General features: G+C 41.4%; 1 protein-coding gene across 1 annotated transcript in view; it reads right to left on the minus strand.

Annotated features, from left to right (window-relative positions):
• Positions 1–27,657, minus strand: part of otoa (otoancorin) — a 75,206-nt gene that overhangs the window by 4,697 nt on the left and 42,852 nt on the right. The window contains 19 exon segments of the mRNA XM_060921587.1: positions 3,959–4,124; positions 4,536–4,633; positions 4,892–5,028; positions 5,136–5,278; positions 5,414–5,566; positions 6,672–6,847; positions 8,486–8,648; positions 9,018–9,108; positions 12,419–12,612; positions 16,696–16,831; positions 16,954–17,072; positions 17,155–17,275; positions 17,402–17,457; positions 17,711–17,851; positions 17,934–18,095; positions 18,227–18,436; positions 18,818–18,926; positions 19,053–19,198; positions 19,389–19,513. Of these exon segments, the coding sequence (XP_060777570.1) occupies positions 3,959–4,124; positions 4,536–4,633; positions 4,892–5,028; positions 5,136–5,278; positions 5,414–5,566; positions 6,672–6,847; positions 8,486–8,648; positions 9,018–9,108; positions 12,419–12,612; positions 16,696–16,831; positions 16,954–17,072; positions 17,155–17,275; positions 17,402–17,457; positions 17,711–17,851; positions 17,934–18,095; positions 18,227–18,436; positions 18,818–18,926; positions 19,053–19,198; positions 19,389–19,513 (2,646 nt within the window).

Consider the following 27,657-nt stretch of genomic DNA (forward strand, 5'->3'; position numbering starts at 1 on the left):
TGTGCAGCTCTACAATCTTGTCCCTGACATCCTTAGACAGCTCTTTGGTCTTGCCCATGTTGGAGAGGTTGGAGTCTGATTGATTGATTGATTGATTGATTGATTAATTGATTCTGTGGACAGGTGTCTTTTATACAGGTGTCAATTTAAGACAGCTGTCTTTAATGCAGGTAACGAGTTGATTAGGAGTGTCTAACTGGTCTGTGGGAGCCAGAAGTCTTAATGGTTGGTAGGGGATCAAATACTTATTTCACTCAACGAAATGCAAATCAATTTATATATTTTATAAAATGTGATTTTCTGGATTTTCTTTTTGATATTCTATCTCTCACTGTTAAAATAAACCTACCCTTAAAATTATAGACTGTTCATATCTTTGCCAGTGGGCAAACTTACAAAATCAGCAAGGGATCAAATAATTATTTCCTCCACTGTAAAAGTAAAGAGAACCCAGTTAAACAAATGAGACAAAAATATTATACTTGGTCATTTATTTATTGAGGAAAATGATCCAATATTACATATCTGTGAGTGGCAAAAGTATGTGAACCTTTGCTTTCAGTATCTGGTGTGACCCCCTTGTGCAGCAATAACTGCAACTAAATGTTTCCGGTAACTGTTGATCAGTCCTGCACACCGGCTTGGAGGAATTTTCGCCCATTCCTCCGTACAGAACAGCTTCAACTCTGGGATGTTGGTGGGTTTCCTCACATGAACTGCTAGCTTCAGGTCCTTCCACAACATTTCGATTGGATTAAGCTCAGGACTTTGACTTGGCCATTCCAAAACATTAACTTTATTTTTTAACCATTCTTTGGTAGAACAACTTCTGTGCTTAGGGTCGTTGTCTTGCTGCATGACCCACCTTCTCTTGAGATTCAGTTCATGGACAGATGTCCTGACATTTTACTTTAGAATTCACTGGTATAATTCAGAATTCATTGTTCCATCAATGATGGCAAACCGTCCTGGCCCAGATGCAGCAAAACAGGCCCAAACCATGATACTACCACCATCATGTTTCACAGATGGGATAAGGTTCTTATGCTGGAATGCAGTGTTTTTCCTTTCTCCAAACATAACTCTTCTCATTTAAACCAAAAAGTGGTTATGGAGTATTATGGTCTCATAAAAGTCGTCCACAAAAATTTTTTCCAATAGTCTTCTGGCTTGTCCACGTGATCTTTAGCAAATTGCAGACGAGCAGCAATGTTCTTTTTGGAGAGCACTAGCTCTCTCCTTGCAACCCTGCCAAGCACACAATTGTTGTTCAGTGTTCTCCTGATGGTGGACTCATGAACATTTAACATTAGCCAATGTGAGAGAGGCCTTCAGTTGCTTAGAAGTTACCCTGGGGTCCTTTGTGACCTTGTCGACTATTACACGCCTTGCTCTTGGAGTGATCTTTGTTGGTCGACCACTCCTGGGGAGGGTAACAATGGTCTTGAATTTCCTCCATTTGTACACAGTCAGTCTGACTGTGGATTAGTGGAGTCCAAACTCTTTAGAGATGGTTTTGTAACCTTTTCCAGTTCTGATGAGCATCAACAACGCTTTTTCTGAGGTCCTCAGAAATCTCCTTTGTTCGTGCCATGATGATACACTTCCACAAACGTGTTGTTTTGTGAAGACCAGACTTTGATAGATCCCTGTTCTTTAAATAAAACAGGGTGCCCACTCACACCTGATTGTCATCCCATTGACTGAAAACACCTGACTCTAATTTCACCTTCAAATTAACTGCTAACCCTAGAGGTTCACATACTTTTGCCACTCATAGATATGTAATATTGGATCATTTTCCTGAATAAATAAATGACCAAGTATAATATTTTTGTCTCATTTGTTTAACTGGGTTCCCTTTATCTACTTTTAGGACTTGTGTGAAAATCTGATGTTGTTTTAGGCCATATTTATGCAGAAATATAGAAAATTCTAAAGGGTTCACAAACTTTCAAGCACTACTGTACATATCAGGAAAGAAGCTTTTCAGAGATCTGACATGATGGGATGGCACAGAGTGGGCGGAGCTTAAGGTTTCTGATAATGCAATGTACAGAAACGGTGAAATTTGAAACGATTTTCTGTTTTGATATTTTTATTCCTAAAGTTTAACAGAAGACATGTTATAGACTCTATAACATGTCTTCTGTTAAACTTTAGGAATAAAAATACTGAGAACCCTGGATGATGTGGAGAGATTGTGTAAAGAGGAATGGGCTCAGATGCCCTGCTCTGTATCTCCAAACTTTTATAAAATGTTACAGGATAAAACTCCATGCTGTTTTACTGGCAAAGCGAGGGTTGGACAAAGTATTAAATGCAGAGGTGCCAAATTTATTTCAATTAAAGGTTGGATTTTTCTCATTTTTCCAGTACGAGATGAAGCGACTTCACCAAATGGTGGATTTTTTTTCCAAACCCTTTTTACTTATCTTTACAAAGGGGGCCAATAATCATGGAGGGCTCTGTAGGTAGAATTAATCTGACAAAAATATTTCATCTTACTAAATTATCATTTCTACCTGGAGTGTCTTGCAATTCATTATTGAATACAAAATTACTTAGTTTTTGTTGCCTGTTCATTGACAGTAAAGTCATACTATACAGTCAGTGGTATATAGTATTTCCTTTACTCTTTATGGTGAATCAATCAATCTTTACGGTCTACAGTAGCAGTCAAAAGTTTGTACACCCCTACTCATCCATAGGTTTTTCTGTATTTTGACTATTTTCTATCTTGTAGAACAATACTAAAGACATCAAAACTATGAAATAACATGAACATATACGGAATTATGTGGTAAACAAAAAATAATTTTTTTGTTAAACAATATGTTTGATATTTTAGATTCTTCAAAGTAACCAGCATTTACCTTGATGACACTTTACACACTACTGGCATTATCTTAACCAGCTTCTTGAGGTCGTCACCTGGAATGCTTTTCAATTAACAGGTGCCTCATCAAAAGTTAATTAGTGCAATATTTTTTGCCGCCTTAATGCGTTTATCAAACAGTAAATAATAAAAATACAGTAAATAGCCCTATTCCACAACTGTAGTAATCCATATTATATCAAGAACCGCTCAACTAAGTAAAGAGAAACCTCAACCATCATTACTTTAAGATATGAAGTGTCTTAATTTATAAAAGTAAAGAAAAACCATTGAATTAGGTGTGTCCAAACTTTTGACTGTTGCTGTGTGTGTGTTTATTTACAGGTTCCTTAATTGCTTTTGTAGTTCAAGCTGGACTGCCTTTCAGATTTTTCAAGTGTAGGCCATAAAAATAATTTTCCCCAACACCCAATTATTTTTTAATTCGAATCACAGACTTCCAATTTTATTTTTTTTTCCCAATAGAACAATTAAGGACTTTAGGGCCACGTGTCCCTAAATCCTCCGCTATTTTTTCCTGCTTCACCATGACCCAGTTCAAGATACTACATCATGCATCATGTGGTGGGCTTTCCCCGTTTGCGCAAAGCATCATGGGATACAAATTTGAAACAGGAGAGAAAAATGGAGGACGTGACTGTGTGAATGAAACGTGAAAGACTGACTACAGTAACAGAAAGTGAGAAGAAAAGACATTGCTGCGAAGGAAAGGAAACGCAGGACCAAAGTAATAAATATTGGCGGTCAGCGAGCACCTCGGTGTGATCAGCTGTTTATTTAGCGACAGAATGACATAACTGTCAGTGCACGGTCAAAGGTAAACCTGTACATGCGCACACGGACTTCCTGTGTCTGCTTATCTGCGCGAAGCGAGCGATTTCATGGACATTATTTGCTCGGGAATCCCCTCAAATTAAATAACTTCCCAGCCACAGAATGGCCAGATATTTTGTGAGATATTAGAGAAATAAACATATATCACAATGACTGACTGAATTTCAGAGGGAACTAAGTTTCAATGATTTTATGAAATCAAAAGGCCGTCTACTTTTCACATACCTCCTTTCAGTTGCAGTGGTGGTGTGGTTTCAGAGATTTGTGCCACCAGTCCCATTGTTTCATTTATAGCTGCTCTCTGCTGTAATCCCAGTGCGTCATGCTGAGACGGTGTTATCGCTGCTGCATTGTCCGGACCCAAAGCCTTCAGCTGCATCAATGACAGTTCCTGCTCATAACAAAATAAATAATAATAATAATAAACAATGCATTTCTTTTGTATATTACCTACCCAAAGCTGAGGGACAGCACATATGTAATCAAAACATATTACAATCACCCCAAGACAATTTTTTTTTTTCTGAGGCCATAAATATTAAAAGGTGAAACGATAAGCATGGCTGGACAAGCAGGACATGCAGAACTGGCTAATGTCTTCTGACAAACGTTTTTGTGGTAACTTACTCTAAGGAAATCAGTTAGCACCAGCTATTTTAAGTGCAACGTATATCACAGTTGAATGATGGTAATAATAGCTGATACGTTTTTGTAAGAATATTACTGTATACTATAGTAATGAGGTGCTGTGAAAAGCAGGGCAGTACTACACACTGGACAGGAAGAAGGCAGGGCGACTCACCGCCAAACGTTCAGGAGGGATGAGAGGAATGGCAGACTGACGGATGAATGACATAACTGAGCAGTTTAGACGTCTCAGCTCAGTGGCATTCAGGCCGGCTACATACAGAAAATTACGCATCGTCATTAAAACATAATGCAAAAATGCACTTAATAGGACATATTTACAGTGATCAAAACTATAAAACTTTCCTATGCTGAACTGAATTGTTAGTGTACCTGCATTTATTTGTTCCAACCAACCTACATACACTTAACGTGACAATAGCAAGGTCCTTAAGGAATTTTCTTGTCCCAGGAAACATCATTAAGGAACATTGTGCAATTATTGCTTGTTATTTACTGTTTGGAACAGACCAATTATGTTGCCCATGACGCTAACATCAGCTTCGCTCCAGTCTTTTGGGTCACCAAATGCAGCAACAGCTTTTTTCTTCAAATGCTCCAGGACGTTCACAGAACAAGAAGCATGGCCGACGTCACCCACGGCATCTCTGAGCCACAGCAAAACAGACTCCCATATCAGCATACAGAGCACTGAATAATGATCACTGTTGTGTTTATCAATATCAAGTGTGTTTTACTGATGCTCAAATCTCACTTGAATTCTGTAGGATCAAGCTGCTCGGTTTCGTTAGGCTGCAGCCCGCAGATAAACTGACCCAGGCCTGCCATTTCAAATGCACTCAGGTTCGCCATTCTCATTCCAGTTCTTGTTACAAAACCCCGCAAAACCGCTTCCTTCTGCAAGAACCACAATGTCGACATCCAACTTTAACACTCACAGTTCAAATTTTGTGTGCATGCTACGTAACTGTTACTGCTGTGGTAATATGTCTTCTCCCAGCAGTGAGTTAATAAGAGTATGGTGTATGTTACCTGCGTTTGGTTCCACTGGCAGACGGACAGAAGGTCCAGAGTATCCAGTGAGGTGATGGAAAGGTTTTGGAGTTGTTTAGCATTAAAACACTGAGAGACACAACCCATCTCAATGATCTCAGATTCGTTAAGCATCGACACATCATACCATGCCTGCAAAGTAACGAAGCAACATACTGTATTTATTTCCAAATGTATAGAATCACACAGTCTTTAACACAATCATTTGTTGGTGTTACAGGTGATTTTTGAAATCAGGTGAACGTGGATTCATCGAGGTGATTCTCGATTTACCTTGGTGATTTAGGGCTAGGGTTGGGTATTCTAGTGGAATGTTTAATCTCTTTGTTGTAGCTGGATTCTTGGTGGTGTAATGGTAAAGTGGTGGACTTCAAGCCCACTTTTGAAAGAAGGTCCTGAGTTCAATTCCCAGTAAGAACAGTAAAAAGTGGTGGGGGGAAGCAAATTAAGTTAGTCTGAAAGACTGGTATATTAGTGTAATTCTAGATAGAGTTATTCTCGTATAAGAGGATAGAAGATATAAAGGGGGTGAGTGAAGAAAGGTGAATAGAGAGTGGCCTCTTTTTTTTTTTTTCTGAACCCCCTAAAAAAATCCCTTTTAAGAATGTCAACCTAATTCACCTAGTTAAATCCAGATTCACCTGATTTAAAAATGACCTGTAACATAGGCGTTAACTTATTTGGAATATGTTTCATTTGAAGATTTCATTGATCATGTTGGGGGTGGCACGGTGGTGTAGTGGTTAGTGCTGTCGCCTCACAGCAAGAGGGTCCGGGTTCGATCCCTGTGGCCGGCGAGGGCCTTTCTGTGCAGAGTTTGCATGTTCTCCCCGTGTCCGCGTGGGTTTCCTCCGGGTGCTCCGGTTTCCCCCACAGTCCAAAGACAGGCAGGTTAGGTTAACTGGTGACTCTAAATTGACCGTAGATGTGAGTGTGAATGGTTGTCTGTGTCAGCCCTGTGATGACCTGGCGACTTGTCCAGGGTGTACCCTGCCTTTCACCCGTAGTCAGCTGGGATAGGCTCCAGCTTGCCTGTGACCCTGTAGAACAGGATAAAGCGGCTACAGATAATGAGATGAGATGAGATTGATCGTGTTGTCACATACGGTACAAAGACATCTCAAATGTGCTTTCAGAATACTTATTCTTTTGTATGGGATATGCAATGTAATATTTCGTGTGAACACTGACTGATCTCTCACTCCACTGGCAGCATTGGATGCGTGTGTGTACGTACCTCTATAGCTTTGTCTCTCAGCGCTGCCAGTTGTTCTATACTATAGTTATGAATCTCTCCCAGGATTGACACAGAATCTATGAAAGTTGAGACCGTCATGCTGGACAGCTGAGCAGGGCTCCAGAACACATTTTCCTCACTTAGATCCTCAATCAGCTCTAGAGTAGGTACCAGTGCTAAAGTGATGACATAAGGAGACAATATCATTAATTATTATATATACGGGACACTTTTTCCATGGAATAAAAACATGTATTCTATTCCCTTCTAGCAGGTTTATTGAAGGCATGTAATACTGTTATCATATTGCTTATCCTCTGTGTATTATGCCACTCTCCCCAATGGAGAATGAGCGTGCACATTGTCAAGACAACACAACATCACATGTCAGAGCTCATGTGAATATCCAATGACACAACTTTTCTGCTGTGCATGCGCACAATCATTTCTTTGTCCACCAGGAAAGAGAGAAAATGAGGCTAATCCAGTGCTACTGCTAGGATTAAGCACTAAATACGTAAAATGAAGATGTGCTGAACACCTGAAAGGTTACCAAAACTTCATTATATATTCTTCACGCATATTTACAAGAGAAAAACATACCAATGGACACTGAAAAACTGGAAAAGAGACATGTCGGAGATGTAAAACTTCTATGCTAGTGAGTGACTGACTGTGACAGTTTGTAAACAAACATGGCCGCCTGGTTTGCTTCGTTAAAAGTGGAAGATTTTGAGAAAATTTTCATTGCCAGGTCACTCCGTTGTGTGTAGTTGTCGATGTTGATTTTAAAAGTAACCAAGTAAATTACACAGGGAAAATAATAATAATAATAATAATATTTGGCTTGACTGCCTTAGCATTGGCCTTCGCTAACACTACACTGGTTAGAAGGTAACTGCACTGCCGTGCTAACAGCACCGGGTTGCGGGTAAGCTAGTGTTGGCCTTTGCTAATGCTACTGCTACACTGGCTGGAAGGTAACAGGACTGCCGCACTAACAGCACTGAGTCGCAGGTAAGCTAGCATTAGCAAAGGCCAATGCTACTGCTACACTGGCTGGAAGGTAACGGGACTGCCGCGCTAACAGCATAGAGTCGCGGGTAAGCTAGCGTTGGCCTTTGCTAATGCTACTGCTGCACTGGCTGGAAGGTAACGAGACTGCTGCACTAAAAGCACCAAGTCGCGGGTAAGCTAGCATTAGCAAAGGCCAACGCTACTGCTACACTGGCTGGAAGGTAACCGGACTGCCGCGTTAACAGCACCGAGTTGCGGGTAAGCTAGCGTTGGCCTTTGCTAATGCTACACTGGCTGGAAGGTAACAGGACTGCCACGCTCAAAGCACCAAGTTGCGGGTAAGCTAGCGTTAGCCTTTGAGAATGCTGATATGAAGAGTATGTATGTATAATAATAATAATAATATTGGCTGGCTTTTTTTCGTGGTCTATCAGATATATTCCAATATACCCAGTCCCTGAATGGAATATATCTGATAGACCATGAAAAAAAGCCAGCCAATATTATTTAATTATTTCTTTTACTGAAAAGTAGCTGAATTTGTTGAATGTTAGGCATGAGCACTTATCATGATCATTTTTAATATACTTTTAGTAAACTTGTGTATTTTTAAAATGTACTGTTCATTTTTTTATTTTTATGATTTCATAGCATATTAATCTGAACATGCATGATAATACACACAAGCCCAGAAAGATCCAAGAGTAAAATCTTTATAATCATGGTTCATCAAACATTATTCAGCAAAGATTATAACTTGCACATCTCTTTTTGTATACTCTACTGTATGAACCCACTCTCTCTCCTGCGCCGCTGCTGGGTGAATTTAGTTTTCAGGTAAAACAGTTTGCTCTGGAGAGCTGAAAAATCGGGCCAGGCACGAAACTCCTCTGGGGCCAAACCTCCAAACTGAGCCTCCATGTTGTGTTGCAGATCTGACAAAGATTCCTTCAGCCAGCTCTACAGAGGAGAGGTGAGTGTAGAGGTTAAACGATCAATCTCAACAGGGAGAAGAGAATATGAACATCATAAAAAGAGAAGAAAAATAAGTCAATTTAGCTTCACTTGAGAAAGTGTTTCAGAAATGCTATGTTGGGATACAAGTATACATTCAGCGAAACAGCTGAAAAGGATGATAAAAAGGATGTTTCAGCTAAAGCTTCTTGATATTTGTTTTAATAAGGATTTAAATATAGCTGTACATATACTAGCCCTCATCAATATATTAAATAAGTAATTAGTTATTCAACATGTATGTCATTTAAGAATATACGGGATCTTTCTGTTAATCTAACAAGACAGTAGAATGAGTCTGAGACCAACACTCACCTTAAAAGACAATGCCTCAAGGACGGCATCATTCAGTAATATGAGGGGTCCCAATGACCTTGTGACATCCTCTGACCAATTAGATGGGGCCCTAGTTGAATTGACAGAGAGAGGTTAAAATTAATCTATAGCCCCAAATCAGAAAAAGTTGGGACTGTATGAAAAAATGCAAATAAAGAAAGCAGTGATTTCTAAATTTACTTTGACTTGTATTTCGTTGCAGACAGTATGAACCCAAGATATTACATGTTTTGACTGGTCAACTTCATTGAATATTTGTGAATATATACATCCATTCCTGTGCTTCAGGCCTCTAACACATTCCAAAAAAAGTTGGGATGGAGGCAATTCAGGGCTTGTAATGAGGTAAAACAATTAAATAATAATGTGATTTGAAACCGGTGATGTCAACAGCTGATTGTAATCATGATTTGGTACAAAATCAGTATCCAGGAAAGGCTTAGTCTTTGAGGAGCAAAGATGGGTCGAGGACCTCCAGTTTATTAACAAACGTGTGAAAAAATTATTGAAATGTTTCTCAAAGAAAGATAGGAAGGAATTTGGATATTTCACCCACTAGAGTGCATAATATCATTAAATGATTCAAAGAGTCTGGAGGAATTTCAGTGCGTAAAGGGCAAGGGCTCAAGCCTAAGCTGAACACCCATGATCTTCGATCCCTCAGACAGCACTGCATCAAGAACCGTCACTCATCCATAGCTGATATAACCACATGGGCTCGGGATTGCTTTGGCAAACCTTTATCAAGCTCTACAATACGGAGTTACATCCACAAATGCCAGTTAAAACTTTACTGTACAAAAAGGAAGCCTTATGTTAACTGTGTCCAGAAGTCCCATCGACTCCTCTGGGCTCACAGGCATCTGGAATGGACCATCACACAGTGGAAATGTGTATTGTGGTCAGAAGAATCAGTATTCCAGGTCTTTGTTGGATTAAAATAGACGCCGTGTGCTCCGGACCAAAAACAAAAAAGACTATCCAGACTGATACCAGCAACAAGTCCAAAAGCCAGAGTGTGTCATGGTATGGGGTTGTCAGTGCCCTTGGCAAAGGTAACTTACACTTCTTTGATGGAGCATTAATGCAGAAAAGTACACAGAGATTTTGGAGTGACACATGCTGCACACATTACAAAGGCATGGCTGTGGAAGAAGAGGGTGCCTGTCCCCTCTGTCCCCAATAGAGAATGTGTGGTGAAATTTTAAACGAAAAACATGACAACGACTACCCTGTACTGTTGCACACCTTAAGACCTGTTTGCAGGAAGAATGGGACAAAATATCACCTGAAACGCTTCATCAATTGGTGTCTTCAGGTGAGTTAGTTTTGGGGCAGCATGGTGGTGTAGTGATTAGCACGGGTGCCTCACAGCAAAAAGGTTCTGAGTTCAAGCTCAGTGGCCGACGGGGGCCTTTCTGTGTGGAGTTTGCATGTTCTCCCCGTGTCTGTGTGGGTTTCCTGCGGGTGCTCTGGTTTCCCCCACAGTCCATAGACATGAGGTGAGGTTAACATGGGGTGGCCATGGGCTGAGGTACCCTTGAGCAAGACACCTAACCCCTAACCGCTCCCTGGTTGCTGTAACACAGTTACCCACTGCTCTCGGTATGTGTGTGTTCACTGCTTCAGATGGGTTAAATGCAGAGGATGAATTTCACTGTGCTTGAGTGTGCATGTGACAAATAAAGGCTTCTTCTTCTAAACATCTTTTAAGTGTTGTGACAAGGAATGGTAACATTATAAATTAGGAAATGTTTTACCATCCAAACATTTTTGAAATATGTTGCAAGATTCAAAATTGAAATGTGTTTATTTTGAAAAAACAAGAAAATTAATGAGGTAAACCATCAAATAATGTGCTGTTGTATTGTTTTGAGTGCAAAACAGGTCAAAGATTATTTACAAATTATTGTTTTCAGTTTTAATTTAAATTTCAACATCTCATCTCTCATTATCTCTAGCCGCTTTATCCTTCTACAGGGTCGCAGGCAAGCTGGAGCCTATCCCAGCTGACTACGGGCGAAAGGCGGGGTACACCCTGGACAAGTCGCCAGGTCATCACAGGGCTGACACATAGACACAGATAACCATTCACACTCACATTCACACCTACGGTCAATTTAGAGTCACCAGTTAACCTAACCTGCATGTCTTTGGACTGTGGGGGAAACCGGAGCACCCGGAGGAAACCCACGCGGACACGGGGAGAACATGCAAACTCCGCACAGAAAGGCCCTCGCCAACCATGGGGCTCGAACCCAGGACCTTCTTGCTGTGAAGCGACAGCGCTAACCACTACACCACCATGCTACCCTAAATTTCAACATACCGTCCCAATTTTTTTTCTGATCTGGGGTTGTAAAATATTTCATGAAGTCAAAAGCACGTAATAATATAACATGCCTCAGAATGATTACTTGGGAGGGCCACACCCACGACAGCAAAGCTTTCCACAAACTTTCAGTGGGGGTTCATCCATAGTTGCAAGTGGGGCAGATCCCCACTGTTTATATCAGTTGTTCAACAAATATTAATTTTTATAACATCTTCATTCACAGCTACATATATTCCATTGAAGTGCTAATGACATCTTGTCAGTGACCAAAGATTTAAAAAAAAATGTTGCGATTTGACAGCTATAAGCCAACGTTTCATTGATTTGATTTGATTTATTTGCCTTTCTACAAGTTGCGCAAGGAGCAGCAGAGAGGACAGTTAATGAAGTTGCCAGATTTGGCTATCTAGATCTTGTTTAAGAGCAAATGATTGGAATTAAGTCTAATGAAGTGCATACAGTGTGTCTATAATGTACAAAATTTCTATTGTAAGATACAGTATATTCCAAAGATTGGGAGAGGAAAAGAGAGACTATGGAGAAGATAGTCAGTCAGTAAAAAGAGGAAAAACGTGTCTCCTTTTTCCAAAGCCTGATTTTTTTGGAGGCTAGTCTTAAGTCTTAAATTTTTTGATATGTAGTTGAGTTGGAAATTTTGTGAAACCTGATACCTCTGTTTAATGATATCAACTCTTCTGAGTTAATCTCTCACACTAATGGAAATCAAATCAGCTGTATCAAATGCAGTTGAATAAAGGTACATCTAAAACTGCACAAAATGAGCCATGAGGCTGTATGCTTGTTGTTGTCTGCCTATTACGGGGTCACTTTAAAAATTCACTAACTCGTAGACTGTAACGTAATTCAAATCTGACAGCCTCTCAACTAAATTTTGTTTAATGCTGTCATTGTTAACATCATCGTGCCCCACTAAAAATCTACAGTTACAAGCTGTTGCGGCAGCTTTTACACAGCTAGTTATGAATAAGAGAGGCATGAAGAGGTCTATAGATAGAGGTGTCTGTAAGGCAGGGGACTACGCTACCCATAGAGATCTGTAAGCAGAGTGAATAGAGGTCCTCGGTAAGGCCGGGGAATGTGCTTGCAGGACGTCAGGGACTGCACAGTGAAGTTCAGAGCATCAGGTTTCAGAGAGGAGATCCAGGCCGGGTCCAGTTCACACACTAGTGGACCCAAAGATGAGATATCCGCTGCAGACACTGCAGATGCGTTCTTTCCCTGAGGAGATATGAACAATGGAGATGAGGTCAGTGCTTGTTTTGAAAATCAAGAATATTCTGACACTGAAATCAAATTTTGCTTTTTTGTAATGTTCTTAATATTAAATTTATTCTTTTTATCACAGCTTTTATTTGAAATCCCCACCAGTTCAAACCTGTCACATATTTGGTCAGATAGTGGGTACATTTGTTTCCCACAATAATATGAAAACATACCGTGTGTATGGATGTACATATAGTGTCTTGCAAAAGTATTCATCTCCCTTGGTGTTTGTCCTGTTTAGTAACGTTACAAGCCAGAATTAAAATGGATTTTTGGGGGGTTTGCACCATTTTTGATTTACACAACATGCCAACAGCTTTGAAGGTGCTATTTATTTATTTATTTATTTATTTATTTATTATATTGTGACACAGACAATAATTAAGATAAAAAACCCCAGAAATCTGGAGTGTGCATAGGTATTCACCCCCTTTCGTATGAAACCCCTAAATATGAGCTGGTCCAACCAATTCACTTCATAAGTCACATAATTAGTTGATTAAGATCCACCTGTGTGCAATCAAAGTGGCACATGATCTGTCACATGATGTCTGTATAAATCAACCTGTTCTGGAAGGACCCTGACTCTGCAACACTACCAAGCAAGCAACATGAAAACCGAGGAGCCTCCAAACAGGTCAGAGACAAAGTTGTGGAGAAGTATAGATCAGGGTTGGGTTATAAAAAATATCCCAAACATTGAATATCCCACGGAGCGCCATTAAATCCATTATAGCAAAATGGAAAGAATATGGTGCCACTACAAACCTGACAAGAGAAAGCCCTGCCCACCAAAACTCCCAGACCAGGCAAGGAGGGCATTAATCAGAGATGCAACAAAGACACCAAAGAGAACACTGAAAGAGCTCCAAAGATCCACAGCAGAGATGGGAGTATCTGTCCATAGGATCACTTTAAGCTGGGCACGCCACAGAGCAGGGCTTTATGGAAGAGTGGCCAGAAAAAGCCATTGCTTAAAGAAAAAAAAAAACACGTTTGGAGTTTGCCCAACAGCATGTGGCAGACTCCCTGAACACACAGAAGAAGATTCTCTGGTCAAATGAAACTAAAATTGATCTTTTTGGCCATCATGGGAAATGCCATGTGTGGCGCAAACCCATCACCCTGAGAACACCATTCCTACAGTGAAGCATGGTGGTGGCAGCATCATGCTATGGGGATGTTTTTCATCTGCAGGGACAGGAAAGCTGGTCAGGACTGAAGGAAAGATGGATGACACTAAATACAGGGCAATTCTGGAGGAAAACCTGTTTGTCACCCAGAGGTTTGAAACTGGGACGAAGTTTCGTGTTCCAGCAGGACAATGACCCTAAAAATATTGCTAAAGCTCCACTGGAGTGGTTTAAAGGCAAACATTTAAATGTCTTGGATTGGCCTAATCAAAGCCCAGACCTCAAATCCAATTGAGAATCTGTGGCATCATTTGAAGATTGCTGTACACCAACGCAACCCATCTAACTTGAAGGAGTTGGAGCAGTTTTGCCTTGAGGAATGGGCAAAAATCCCAGTGGCTAGATGTGCTAAGCTAATAGAGACATACCCCAAGAGACTTGCAGGTGTAATTGCAGCAAAAGGTGGCTCTACAAAGTATCGACTTTGGAAGGGTGAACACCTATGCACACTCCAGATTTCTTTTTTTTTTGTCATCTTAATTATTGTTTGTGTCACAATAAAAAAAATTTCACCTTTAAAGTGGTAGACATGTTGTGTAAATCAAATGGTGCTAACCCTCCAAAAATCCATTTTAATTCCAGCTTGTAATGTGACAAAACAGGACAAACACCAAGGGGATGAATACTTTTGCAAGACACTGTATTCAGTCCAGCAGCATGGTGGTGTAGTGGTTAGCACTGTTGCCTCACAGCAAGAAGGTCCTGGGTTTGAGCCCAGTGGCCGGCAAGGGCCTTTCTGTGTGGAGTTTGCATGTTCTCCCCATGTCTGTGTGGGTTTTCTCTGGGTGCTCCGGTTTCCCCCACAGTCCAAAGACATGCAGGTCAGGTTAATTGGTGGCTCTAAATTGACTGAGTGTGAATGGTTGTTTGTCCCTGTGTCAGCCCTGCGATAACCTGGCGACTTGTCCAGGGTGTACCCTGCCTCTCGCCCATAGTCAACTGGGATAGGCTTCAGCTTGCCTGCGATCCTGTAGAACAGGATAAGCAGCTACAGATAATGGATGGATGGATGTATTCAGTCCCACCTTCATGTCATCCAAGGAGGATGCAAAGTCTGAGGATAATTGGGAGGATGAGGCTGCCGAGGTGGTCAAAAAGCTCCTCAGTGGCCAGGCTCCGGGGGTGGATGAGATTCGCCCTTAGCTCCTGAAGGCGCTGGATGTTGTTGTGCTGTCTTGGCTGACACGGCTCTTTATCATTTCATGGAGGTTGGGGACAGTGCCTCTGGATTGGCAGACTGGGATGGTGGTCCTCCTTTTCAAAAAGGGGGACCGGAGAATATGTTCAAACTATAGGGGGATCACACTTCTCAGCCTCCCTGGGAAAGCCTGTGCTGGAGAGGAGAGTCCAGTTGATAGTCGAACCTCAGATTCAGGAGGAACAAAGTGGTTTTCGTCCTGGGCGTTGGACACTGGACCAGCTCTTTACCCTTGCAAGGGTGTTGGAGGGTGCATGGGAGTTTGCCCAACCAGTCTACATGTGTTTTGTGGACCTGGAGAAGGCTTATGACTGTCCCTCATGGTGCCCTGTGGGGGGGTGCTTCGGGAGTATGGGGTTCTCCCGAAGTATGGCCCACTACTGCGGGCCATTCGATCCCTGTATGAGCAGAGCAGGAATTTGGTTTGCATTGCTGGCAGTAAGTCAGACTCATTCTCGGTGCAGGTGGGACAACGCCAGGGCTGCCCTCTGTCACTGGTTCTGTTCATAACTTTTATGGACAGAATTTCTAGGTGCAGCCAAGGGGTGGAGGGTGTCCGGTTTGGTGGCCTCAGGATCACATCTCTGCTTTTTGTGGATGATGTGGTCCTGTTGGCCTCATCAATCTGTAACCTCCAGCAGGCACTGGGATGGTTTTCAGCCGAGTGTGAAACAGCTGGGATGAGGATCAGCACCTCCAAGTCCCAGGCCATAGTACTCAGCCCATGGAGTAGAGTGCCCACTTTGGGTTGGGGGGAGTTGCTGCCTCAAGTGGAGGAGTTTAAGTATCTCAGGGTCTTGTTTACGAGTGAAGGTAAGGGGGAATGGGAGTTGGACAGACAGATTGGGGCAGCGTCAGCAGTGTTGCAGACGCTAAACCGGTCTGTGATGGTGAAGAGAGAGCTAAGCCAAAAGGCAAAGCTCTCAATTTACTGATCCATCTACTTTCCTACCCTCACCTATGGTCACACGTTATGGGTAGTGACCAAATGGATGAGATCGCGGATACAAGCGGTCAAAATGAGTTTTCTCCACAGGGTGGCTGGGCTCTCCCTTAGGGTGAGAAGCTCAGTCATTCGGGAGAGGCTCAGAGTAGAACTGCTGCTCCTCCACATCAAAAGGAGTCAGTTGAGGTGGTTCGGGCACCTTGTTAGGATGCCCTCTGGACGTCTCCCAAGGGAGGCTCTCTGGGCATGCCCCACCAGGAGGAGACCCCAGGGCAGACCCAGGACATGCTGGAGAGTTTACATCTCTCGGCTGGCCTGGGAACGCCTCAGTATTCCCCTGGAAGAGCTGGTGGAGGTGGCTGGGGAGAGGGAGGTCTGGGCAGCTCTGCTTAGGCTGCTACCCCCGCGACCCAGATCCAGATAAATGGTAGAAAATGGATGATGGATGTGTGTGTTTATATCTTCTTTATATTGTCTTTATACTCGAGACAAAATTTCCCCAATATCTGCCCAAATATTTGAGTTATGACATTTGACTGGTCTTCATGAGGAAAACTGATGCTTTTATTAAAAATACGAGAGCCATCTGGTTGATTTTTGGTTATTGAGGTTAGGGTTAGAATTGCATTAATTTGCAGCATGAATATGTCAGTGGAAAGTCCTCATGTATAAAACGTGGGTGGGGTGGGGGTGCAGGTTACCAGGCAGCTGAGGGCTTTGTTTCTAAGTTCCCGGCGTGATGGTGCACTGTTTGGTAGGGATGAAAGGTTGGCTTGACTTATCTTCTCCAGGAAATAAGGACACAAGGAGGCTGGGAGATTCTGAATCACCTGTACCCTGTACAGTTTAATGTATTTGGGGTAAAAATGTGTTTAGCAGTGTGTGCAGATTTATTGTTACTTGTAGTATTACTTAAGCAGAGTATTAGTATTATTGTAGTATATCTGTAGAAATAATACGGTAGGTGGATGAGCAGCAGAGCTGGAATGGCCTGGAGCTCCGATTTGCTGATGTTTGTGGAGTATCCAGGCCTTTGCTTCTCCAGACTCTGGAACAGTTTGCTAGCCATGCAGCGCACCTAGAGGAAATGATGGAGAGAATCAGATTAATGTGGAGGAAAAGAAGAGCTTTGTAATTGTACGAAATGAAGGATGGTTTACCTGTGTCCTAGAGAGGAAGTTATAAGACTTGGCAAGTGCTTGAGTCGCTTCCAAGGTATCATTCTGACTAATACCATCAATCATGTCACAAGTTACGCCCTGAACAGCTTGGCCCAGCTTTCTGTTAAGAAACTTTTGGCGTTAGATTTTCTAGCAGATTTCTGAAGACGACTTGTTCACAGGCAGCAAGTTGTTAAACAGTTCTATTATATTTCATCTTTTGGTTTTGAATGATCAACTGGTTCACCTTATGTGCTCAGGTTTCAGCCCATGACCTATAATCTTCTTCAACAGGTAAACAGACTATGGAGAAAGAAATAAAGACCAGGAAGAAGGATAAATAGACAGTAAAGGTGCTCATGAATTTTTTTTTTTGGGAGGACAAAATGAAAAGAGAAATATATAGCAATTGCGTACACTTCATTGTTCCTTGTAAAAAAGGTGATTATTTTTTACTAGAGGAGGTTTAAGTATAGTGTGTACCAAAGGTACCCACAAGGATAAGAATATCTGTCTGTAGAAGGTCCTTACAGGTAAAACGTATTTGTGTGTTTACCTGTGTGTCGGACCAACTGCGGCCCTCCAGCTGATCCAGAGAATTAAGGTTTGCTTTGTCAAGGATGGAGAGGGAGAGAGAGCTGATAAGAGCATCTGGAACTTCCTTCACCAAATAACTTGCATTCACATCAGCACGCATCTGAGAAAGAGAATGAATCTAACTTTCCTGCCCCTCCATGCTTTATTTTGATTAATATATAAAACTTATTGTATCCTTTTACCCCCACAAGTAGAGCCTTTTTCTGTAAAGGAGACAACATCTGACTTATATTTTTCAGGCCCTCACTTCCCAGCAGGCCCAGTGCCTTGACATTCTTGAGCAGGTCACTGTCTACACCTCTCACCACTGAGCCCAAGGACAACAATTTCTCACCATTGATGTTCTACCAAAAAGAGAGGAATGAGAGACGATGGAGAATTTTATTAACTTGACAGCAAAAATGTCACAAGTACAAAACATGCTAATAGTGGAAAAACAAAAAGTAACTGCCTAATATGGGGTCCGAATCTTAACCTCATCCAATAATTTCCTGGCCAGGATTTTGGCCTGAGCTGGCTTCCATTCTGTTTGACTCAGGTGGGAAATTGTATTCAGAATATCACTGCTGAAACTGGACAGTATAGAAGGAGAGAGAACTGATATCCCAGAGCCCAGAGAATGCAGCATTTCAGAGGTGGGAGATTCGCCATCTGACATCAGCTTCCTCACCAACTGCTTTCTCATCTGAGAGATGGACAGACATGGAGTGAGGTGTCAGTAGGGAGGAGAGTCAAGGGAATGGAACGGGATATGAAAGATGAGGAAATATAAAAGGGGTGAAATTAAATGGGAGGTTAAAAAGAGAAGAGATGACTGAGGTTCAAGTATGGACGTTCTGTGCTTTTGGTTACTTTAATGGAGTCATTTTTAAAGAAAAATACTGATTTAATCAAATTTCAGGTAGAAATGTCCTAGTAAGTGTGTAACGGAGATAAGTGTGTATACACATGTAGAATTTTTTTTTTTTTTATGTTTCTAAATATTTAAACAGTAATATTTATCAACCTGTGTCTATAAAGAAGCAGGAGTAAATAAAAAGCTCTTTTAAAAATAGCTTTTACTGACCTTATCAATTCTTCTGGGTTCACAGCCCTCCAGCTTGGGGAGCAGCTTCTTAATTAGTGTCGCATTCAGCGACTGAGGTTCATCATAGAAACAGAGGAGATCTCCAAGCCTGGACAAGGAAGCAGAGACAAGATATCACAAATTTCTATTATCATGTAAAATTGAAAGAGAGCTTTAACTTGCAGGATATAAAATCATATAAAACCATAGTACGAAACCTCCAGATGTGACACACCTGTCCATTTGGTCGATGAAGTTCTGTTTGGCATTGAAACACCGTTGCTTTAATTGTTTCATTAGTGTCTGGGCAATCACAGTCTGCATCCCACTGACATTTTTGAATGAAAATGGGAAGTCGGGAGACTGGAAGAACGTACACAACTAAGAGAAAGAGACAGAAAAATAGAGACACTGTATTAGAACTTTTAACAGGATCATATTAGTTTAGGAAGAGTTTTTTTTTTTCTTTTTTTTTTCTGGACTTCCAAGTGCTTAAACCAGCCTACCAAGTCTGTGTCTGCTTCAAAGGAGTAAATAAGGAAATAAGACTTAAAACAAAAAAAACCCTGACCTCTTTTGGAGGTATGTGGCTAATTTCTTCCATAGGCAGTTGTGAAATGAAACGTCCCATCATCGTCAGCACCTTAGCCCTCAGCCAAGGCATTTTGGGTTTACAGACGGAAACTGAAGAATTAACTGAAAAGATACAGAGAAATGCTGCATTCACTAGTTTTGCTGTAGTTACACACAGACAGGACATTACAGGCAGTGTCTCTTGCTTTTACTCATCACATATGCAAATTCACTGGATTACATAATTACACAATTTTATATATTACATAGACAAGTGTTTTACTGAGAAATACGCCACTTGTACTTTTCATACAAACTACATCTGGGACTTATTTCTCTATATATCACTCGTGAGGAAATCTACGAATTGTTTTGATAAATTTGGGCACTTTTTGTTCATGAATGTGTCGATATAATAAAAAGAAAATCAAACGTTGGCTTGAAGATATGAAGTTTATATTCTCGTGTTGAAAAACTTATATTTTTCATACAAAATTCATCGTGGATCTGAGTGACATATTTTAAATAATATTGGCTGGCTTTTTTCGTGGTATATCAGATACAGTGGGGCAAAAAAGTATTTAGTCAGCCACCAATTGTGCAAGTTCTCCCACTTAAAAGGATGAGAGAGGCCTGTAATTTTCATCATAGGTACACTTCAACTATGAGAGACAGAATGGGGGGAAAGAATCCAGGAAATCACATTGCAGGATTTTTAATGAATTAATTGGTAAATTCCTCGGTAAAATAAGTATTTGGTCACCTACAAACAAGCAAGATTTCTGGCTCTCACAGACCTGTAACAACTTCTTTAAGAGGCTCCTCTGTCCTCCACTCGTTACCTGTATTAATGGCACCTGTTTGAACTCGTTATCAGTATAAAAGATACCTGTCCACAACCTCAAACAGTCACACTCCAAACTCCACTATGGCCAAGACCAAAGAGCTGTCAAAGGACACCAGAAACAAAATTGTAGACCTGCACCAGGCTGGGAAGACTGAATCTGCAATAGGTAAGCAGCTTGGTGTGAAGAAATCAACTGTGGGAGCAATTATTAGAAAATGGAAGACATACAAGACCACTGATAATCTCCCTCGATCTGGGGCTCCACGCAAGATCTCACCCCGTGGGGTCAAAATGATCACAAGAACGGTGAGCAAAAATCCCAGAACCACACGGGGGGACCTAGTGAATGACCTGCAGAGAGCTGGGACCAAAGTAACAAAGGCTACCATCAGTAACACACTACGCCGCCAGGGACTCAAATCCTGCAGTGCCAGACGTGTCCCCCTGCTTAAGCCAGTACATGTCCAGGCCCATCTGAAGTTTGCTAGAGAGCATTTGGATGATCCAGAAGAGGATTTGGAGAATGTCATATGGTCAGATGAAACCAAAATAGAACTTTTTGGTAAAAACTCAACTTGTCGTGTTTGGAGGAGAAAGAATGCTGAGTTGCATCCAAAGAACACCATACCTACTGTGAAGCATGGGGGTGGAAACATCATGCTTTGGGGCTGTTTTTCTGCAAAGGGACCAGGACGACTGATCCGTGTAAAGGAAAGAATGAATGGGGCCAGGTATCGTGAGATTTTGAGTGAAAACCTCCTTCCATCAGCAAGGGCATTAAAGATGAAACTTGGCTGGGTCTTTCAGCGTGACAATGATCCCAAACACACCGCCCGGGCAATGAAGGAGTGGCTTCATAAGAAGATTTTTCAAGGTCTTGGAGTGACCTAGCCAGTCTCCAGATCTCAACCCCATAGAAAATCTTTGGTGGGAGTTGAAAGTCTGTGTTGCCCAGCGACAGCCCCAAAACATCACTGCTCAAGAGGATATCTGCATGGAGGAATGGGCCAAAATACCAGCAACAGTGTGTGAAAACCTTGTGAAGACTTACAGAAAACGTTTGACCTCTGTCATTGCCAACAAAGGGTATATAACAAAGTATTGAGATGAACTTTTGTTATTGACCAAATACTTATTTTCCACCATTATTTGCAAATAAATTCTTTAAAAATCAGACAGTATGATTTTCTGGATTTTTTTTTTCTCATTCTGTCTCTCATAGTTGAGGTATACCTATGATGAACTATGATGAACCTATGAGAACTTGCACAATTGGTGACTGACTAAATACTTTTTTTGCCCCACTGTATATTCCATTCAGCTAGCATGATATTGAACAAGTCGAGGACAAGTTCAAGGTCTTGCTAGCTGAATGGAATATATCTGATATACCATGAAAAAAGGACAGCCATTATTATTATAATACATACAAATTCTTTTCCAATTTTTCGATGTCCGTTGGTATGTTTTTCTCTTGTAAACAGAAAGGAACCGTCAAGGCCTTCTAGGCATTCAGAGAAGGCCCAAATATATCAGCATTTCAAACGTTATATTTAATTTCTTTAATTCTTTAAATGCTTTCATTCTTTCATAATTTTCATAATAATTATGCTCTTCTAATTCTAATTTGGCCTCATTTTCTATCAAATTGCTTCAGAAATGAAAGGGTTACTGTCCTGAAAACATTAAAATTGAGTTATACAATGAGATTTTTTTTGTTTATTGTCTCTATTCTGAGAAGAGTTTTGAGCTGGCTCACTCATTGGTTAGGACGTCATTGCCGGGACAGAAGGCCATGGTGGTGTATGTTTATGTAGGAAGTGACAGATGAATTAACCAATCAGATTTTGATTTATAGTGGGAGGGACCAAAAACGTATTGTCCTAGGCCTACTTGCTCAGAGCTGTCAGCACAGCAGTGAAGTCACCTTCCAGCCAGTGTAGCATTCATCAGTAGTGTTAGCGAATGCTAATAAAGCCGTCAAGCCAGTGCTATCGAGAGCAAGTAGCACAGGCTAACGACTGAGAAATTAATATTTCTGTCTCCAGACTCTTCTTCCACACACGGTTGCCCCAGTATTTTTCACTCAGACTTAAGTATTCATTTCCCTCTGTAATTTACTTAGTTACTTTTAAAATCAACATCAATAACCACAGACAATGGAGCTGCCTGGTGCTAATCCTTGGCAAAATCCTTTGCCCTGTTGCTTTTTTGATGTGTCGGGCTAAGTTTTGGCTGAGCTGAAGTCCCAGCTCTAAGAGTAACAGTTCATCACTACTTGTAAATATGCGTGAAGAATATCTAATGAAGTTTTGGAAGCCTTTCAGGTGTTCAGTGTATCTTTAGTTTCAGTTTTCAGTTTATTTATTTAGTGCTTAATTACAGCATAGCTAATCCTAGCACTGGATTAGCCTAGTCTCTCTTTCCCAGTGAAAGAAAAGTTTCTCATTGAATATTTGCATCAGTTCTGATGTGTGATGTCATGTTGTCTTGACAACCATGCAATAAACCATATTCAATGCTCATTCTCCATTGGGTAGAGTGATGTAATACACACAGGATGAGCAATATGCTAAGAATATTGCATGCTATCAAACGAAATGAATGAAACCCACTAGAAGGGAATAGAATACATGCTTTTATTCCACTGAAAAAGCGTCCTGTATGCGGGGGTGCCGTTGGGGGGTTAGGACAATTCTAAGGGCCCAGCATTGACAGAGGGCACTCAGAGGACAATACTAATATTATTACCATGTGTAAGTTAATTTAATAAAAATATTTTTAATAATTTTGTCTCGTATTTGCTCAATATAAAACAACCTTTTGGTTTGGTTTTCCATTTTCTGCAAAATTATTATACTAGATAGTCTTTATATTTCACCCCCTCCCTATTCATTACATGGTACAGTCTTGCATAGGCAGAACCAGAGTGTGACACTGCGTTAGGTTTCTTGCTTTCCAATCCAGCCCTAACGTTAGCTGCACACGGTACAAACAAAATTGACAATGAACCATCAGTAGATTAACACTATCATGAAGAAGTTGGGTTACCAGAAACGTAAAGAGAGGCAGTAGAAAGCTGAGAGAGAGAAAAAGGTTCAACGGTTAGTCACCCAGTTTTTTTCTGAAGAAATGTAGCCTATACGTTTATTCACTGACCTTACTTTGGTGGCTATTAACCTAACATGCTCACATTAATGCTACAGAAGATTATTATTGTAGCTTAACCACTGCTTGGATGATCAAGCTAACAACTTAATTTAAAATGCCGTGTCATTTTACTTAAATATTTCATAGGTTATTTTTATTGCCACTGAAAATGAGACAAGTAATGAATGTAATTTTGGTCTGCAAGGAGTTCAGTGAATTTGTAGGTCCACTGTACAGCTAGTGCGCCAGCTAGGTTAAGGCTACATCCACACGACAACGGCAACGAGATTTTTTTTTTTTTAAATATCACGTCCACATGGGCAACGGATCAGTAAACTATCAGGTACATATGGCAATGCAACGCTTGCTGAAAACGATGCAATACACATGCCACACCTCTACGTGCGCTGTAAGATGGTCCCATCGGAGACACCAGAACAATAGAAGAAGTAGGACGCATGCGCATAAACCCCTTCTTCTGTAGCATCAGCCACATAAAGTTTTGATTATTAATCAGTAGCGTAAAATAATATCTATTGTCTAAGACACTTATTTATATTTCATATTAAAACATCTATGTAAATTAATACATAGAAAGCCTGGCCAGGCGCTGAATGTTCTTCTGCCTTCACTTTAAGAGAAATTCAGGGCGAGCATGAGCCTAGGTTCTTCCCTGTCACTCACCCGGTCACTGTCACACGCACACACCTTCTCACTCCCTATCCTATGGATATAGTCCCTTTAAATCACATGCTCGTTTTTTGAATGGAGACGTGGAAAGAGGAATGAATGGGGGTAGATGGAAGCTGGTACGCCAACATTCTGATATCCTCCAGAATTCTTTAATGGTCCAGAATAAATTGAATGCTACACGTTGATGGATTACTTTGTTCTTCTACGCCCTTTTTGAGGAATGTATTGTCGGACTTAAACCAACATCTGAAGAGGTGAGATCGCTCCTTTTTTTCCCTATTTTTGCTGGCAGGATTGTTTTTGGAAAGTGCACGGGCGGTGCGCAGTTTTGGTTATACTGCTTCCGCAGTGTTTGGACTAAAGACTCTGCCCTAAGGGATATTCTCTCTCTCTCTCTCTCTCACTTTGCACCATTACACAATAAATATTCACAGTGAAAATATTTTGTAAGCGAATTTCATGAACCAAGTTATAGGATTTGTTGACAATTCGCATCAAGTTCGTTACACTTCTACCCGGCGTGAAGCACTCACAGTCATGTGGTTGTGATGTCATCGTAAACAAATCCGTTCTACTCATCCAGACGACTTCGCAACGGCGCCGTTGCCAGATTTTTCCACTCTGGAACCCGTTCTCAAAAGATTTCATTTTGGGGCACCCAAAACGCCGGTGCCGTGTGGACGCCAGGCCGAAACGATAAACAATTTTATCAGATTCACCTGAATCCGTTGCCGTGTGGACAGGGCCTCAGATGCATGCTAATAACTAGCTTGTTCACTAATGAGGTCTGCCCTCAGCATGCACAGATACAGCCTCAGGATTAGGAAACCCTGCCTCAACCCCCCCTCCCAGTTGAAACAGAAGGAGGTGAGCAGTATTTTGTAATAAAACGTTTTGGGGTTAAGTCTCATGCAGACCGATTTTTAGTATTCATGCTGCATGTCTCTGAAGATTCTCAGTCATCCAGGTCATAGTAAACTGTGGGTGGTAAAAGAGAGCAACTGGACTTGCTTGAAGATTCTTGAAGACGTTTCGCCTCTCATCCGAAAGGCTTCTTCAGTTCTGTCTGACTGGTAGGGAGCATCAGGTATTTATCCTCTCATGGATGAAAAGCTCATCTAAGGTGTCATTGAGTCATCCTGTTGGTGTGGGTCACTGGGGGCTGGTTGTGAACGGCCTCGAGAGTCGTTAGGATGATCAATGGATTGCCCATTAGGGTGATCAATGGAATGCTGATTCTCTCTGTCCTCATTTCAGTGACTCACATGAGGACAGAGAGAATCAGCATTCCATTGATCACCCTAACGGGCAATCCATTGATCATCCTAACGACTCGCGAGGCTGTTCACAACCAGCCCCCAGTGACCCACACCAACAGGATGACTCAATGACACCTTAGATGAGCTTTTTATCCATGAGAGGATAAATACCTGATGCTCCCTACCAGTCAGACAGAACTGAAGAAGCCTTTTGGATGAGAGGCGAAACGTCTTCAAGAATCTTCAAGCAAGTCCAGTTGCTCTCTTTTACCACCCACAGTATTCATGCTGCATTAACCATGTGAGCAGCTAGCTACAGCAAGCAAGTACAATTTTAGCTGATAACGTTCATACAGACATTCCAATAATGAAATGGACAACTGGCATATGAAATTGACAAAAACTGGCTAAAAATATTGTTCAATAGCTTGACTTAAAATGTAAAGGGGATAATGTCATTGCCACTTTTAAGATCACCCTTTTAAGATATTTGTTTCCTTTTATGATCAACTAATGTGACTAACCAAGCATGTAGCTCATTCCATCCAAATGTTAGTGATACACGTAGTTCTCACAACACAATGTCTCATCTCATCTCATTATCTCTAGCCGCTTTATCCTGTTCTACAGGGTCGCAGGCAAGCTGGAGCCTATCCCAGCTGACTACGGGCGAAAGGCGGGGTACACCCTGGACAAGTCGCCAGGTCATCACAGGGCTGACACATAGACACAGACAACCATTCACACTCACATTCACACCTACGGTCAATTTAGAGTCACCAGTTAACCTAACCTGCATGTCTTTGGACTGTGGGGGAAACCGGAGCACCAAGAGGAAACCCATGCAGACACGGGGAGAACATGCAAACTCCGCACAGAAAGGCCCTTGCCAGCCACGGGGCTCGAACCCGGACCTTCTTGCTGTGAGGCGACAGCGCTAACCACTACACCACCGTGCCGCCCACAACACAATGTGTTAGTATGATTCTATGACAGATTCTGAATTATGTACCTTATGGTTAAGGTTATGGATACTTTTAGAGCCAGGGCCTTCTTCATGCCATAATGCAGCCAGAGAGAATACCCTTTTCTGTTTTTGATGCGTCCATTTGCAGGCAGCATGGTATGACCAATTTGTTGATGTAAAATTCATTATTGTGTTCAAAAACTGTTCCCCTCTGTTGCACAACAAAGCCCATAAGTCATTTTAAAACTGTACGTAGAGTATGTACAGTGGTTATCTAGCTCATTTGGGGCTGTTGAACATCGAGATGCTAAATATTTGAGGTTGAGGGATTGATTCTTTGCCATTTGATTTTTTTTTTGTATGTTTTGCCATTGTTCAAATATATGATGATGATGCCCTTTATTGTCACTAGTCACATGTACAAGCGAAATTAGCCGTTTTTTTCTCCCCCTATTTGAACTTCTACTTCATTTTATTTTTTTATTTCTACTATTGTTTAATTCTTATTATATTTTTCCCATTTATTTTATGTAATTTTATTCTCTATTGTTTACTGTTTTGCTTTTACTTCTGTAAAGCACATTGAACTGCCACTGTGTATGAAATGTGCTATATAAATAAACTTGCCTTGCCTTGCCTGTCCGTACATATACAACATACAATTGACATAGGGTAGACAGGACAGGAAGACAGGGATAAAGATAAAAAAGGAAACACAACATGAGGCGAGATAAGGAAAAAAAAAAAGAAACCCCCCCCCCAATATGCTCCTGTCAGGAGTACAGTGTGGGAACATTTAAAAAAAAAAACCTTTGCATAAGCACAACTACAACACAGGTACACTTTAAACATGGGACTTGAGGGGGGGAATCAGGGGTAAGGGGTGGGGGGGAGGGGAGGAGGTAATCCAGCGCAAGCAAGCAGCCATCCGCTCCTGCAGCCATGAAGGCGCTGGTCATGCACCCGCTTGTCACACTGGGGGTAAAAATGGCGACCGCGGAGAGTTAGAGAGGAATGCGAGGAATGAGAGTGTCTCCCGGCATTGACCTTCAGGGGGAAATGTTTTCTCAGCAACGGCCTGAACCAAGGCCGGTTCTGTCACAGGGCGCCGAATGTCGATAAGATATGAATTGTTTGGTCTTTCCAGACGCAGTCGTTGCACGTCCTCACCGCTCGTCCATATCTGTCCATTCCATCCATTCTATTCAAATTGATCTCCGAAAAACGTATTTCTTGCAAAGCTGAAAGCTGCTCCGAGATAACAACCATTTTGTGGTTAAAGTTCTGAATGTCCACAGTCCAAGTGCCAACAGCTTTGCTCACCATTCCAATCATATTGGGCAGCTTTGTG

Source organism: Neoarius graeffei, chromosome 5 (assembly GCF_027579695.1).
Source record: "Neoarius graeffei isolate fNeoGra1 chromosome 5, fNeoGra1.pri, whole genome shotgun sequence".
NCBI lineage: Eukaryota > Metazoa > Chordata > Actinopteri > Siluriformes > Ariidae > Neoarius > Neoarius graeffei.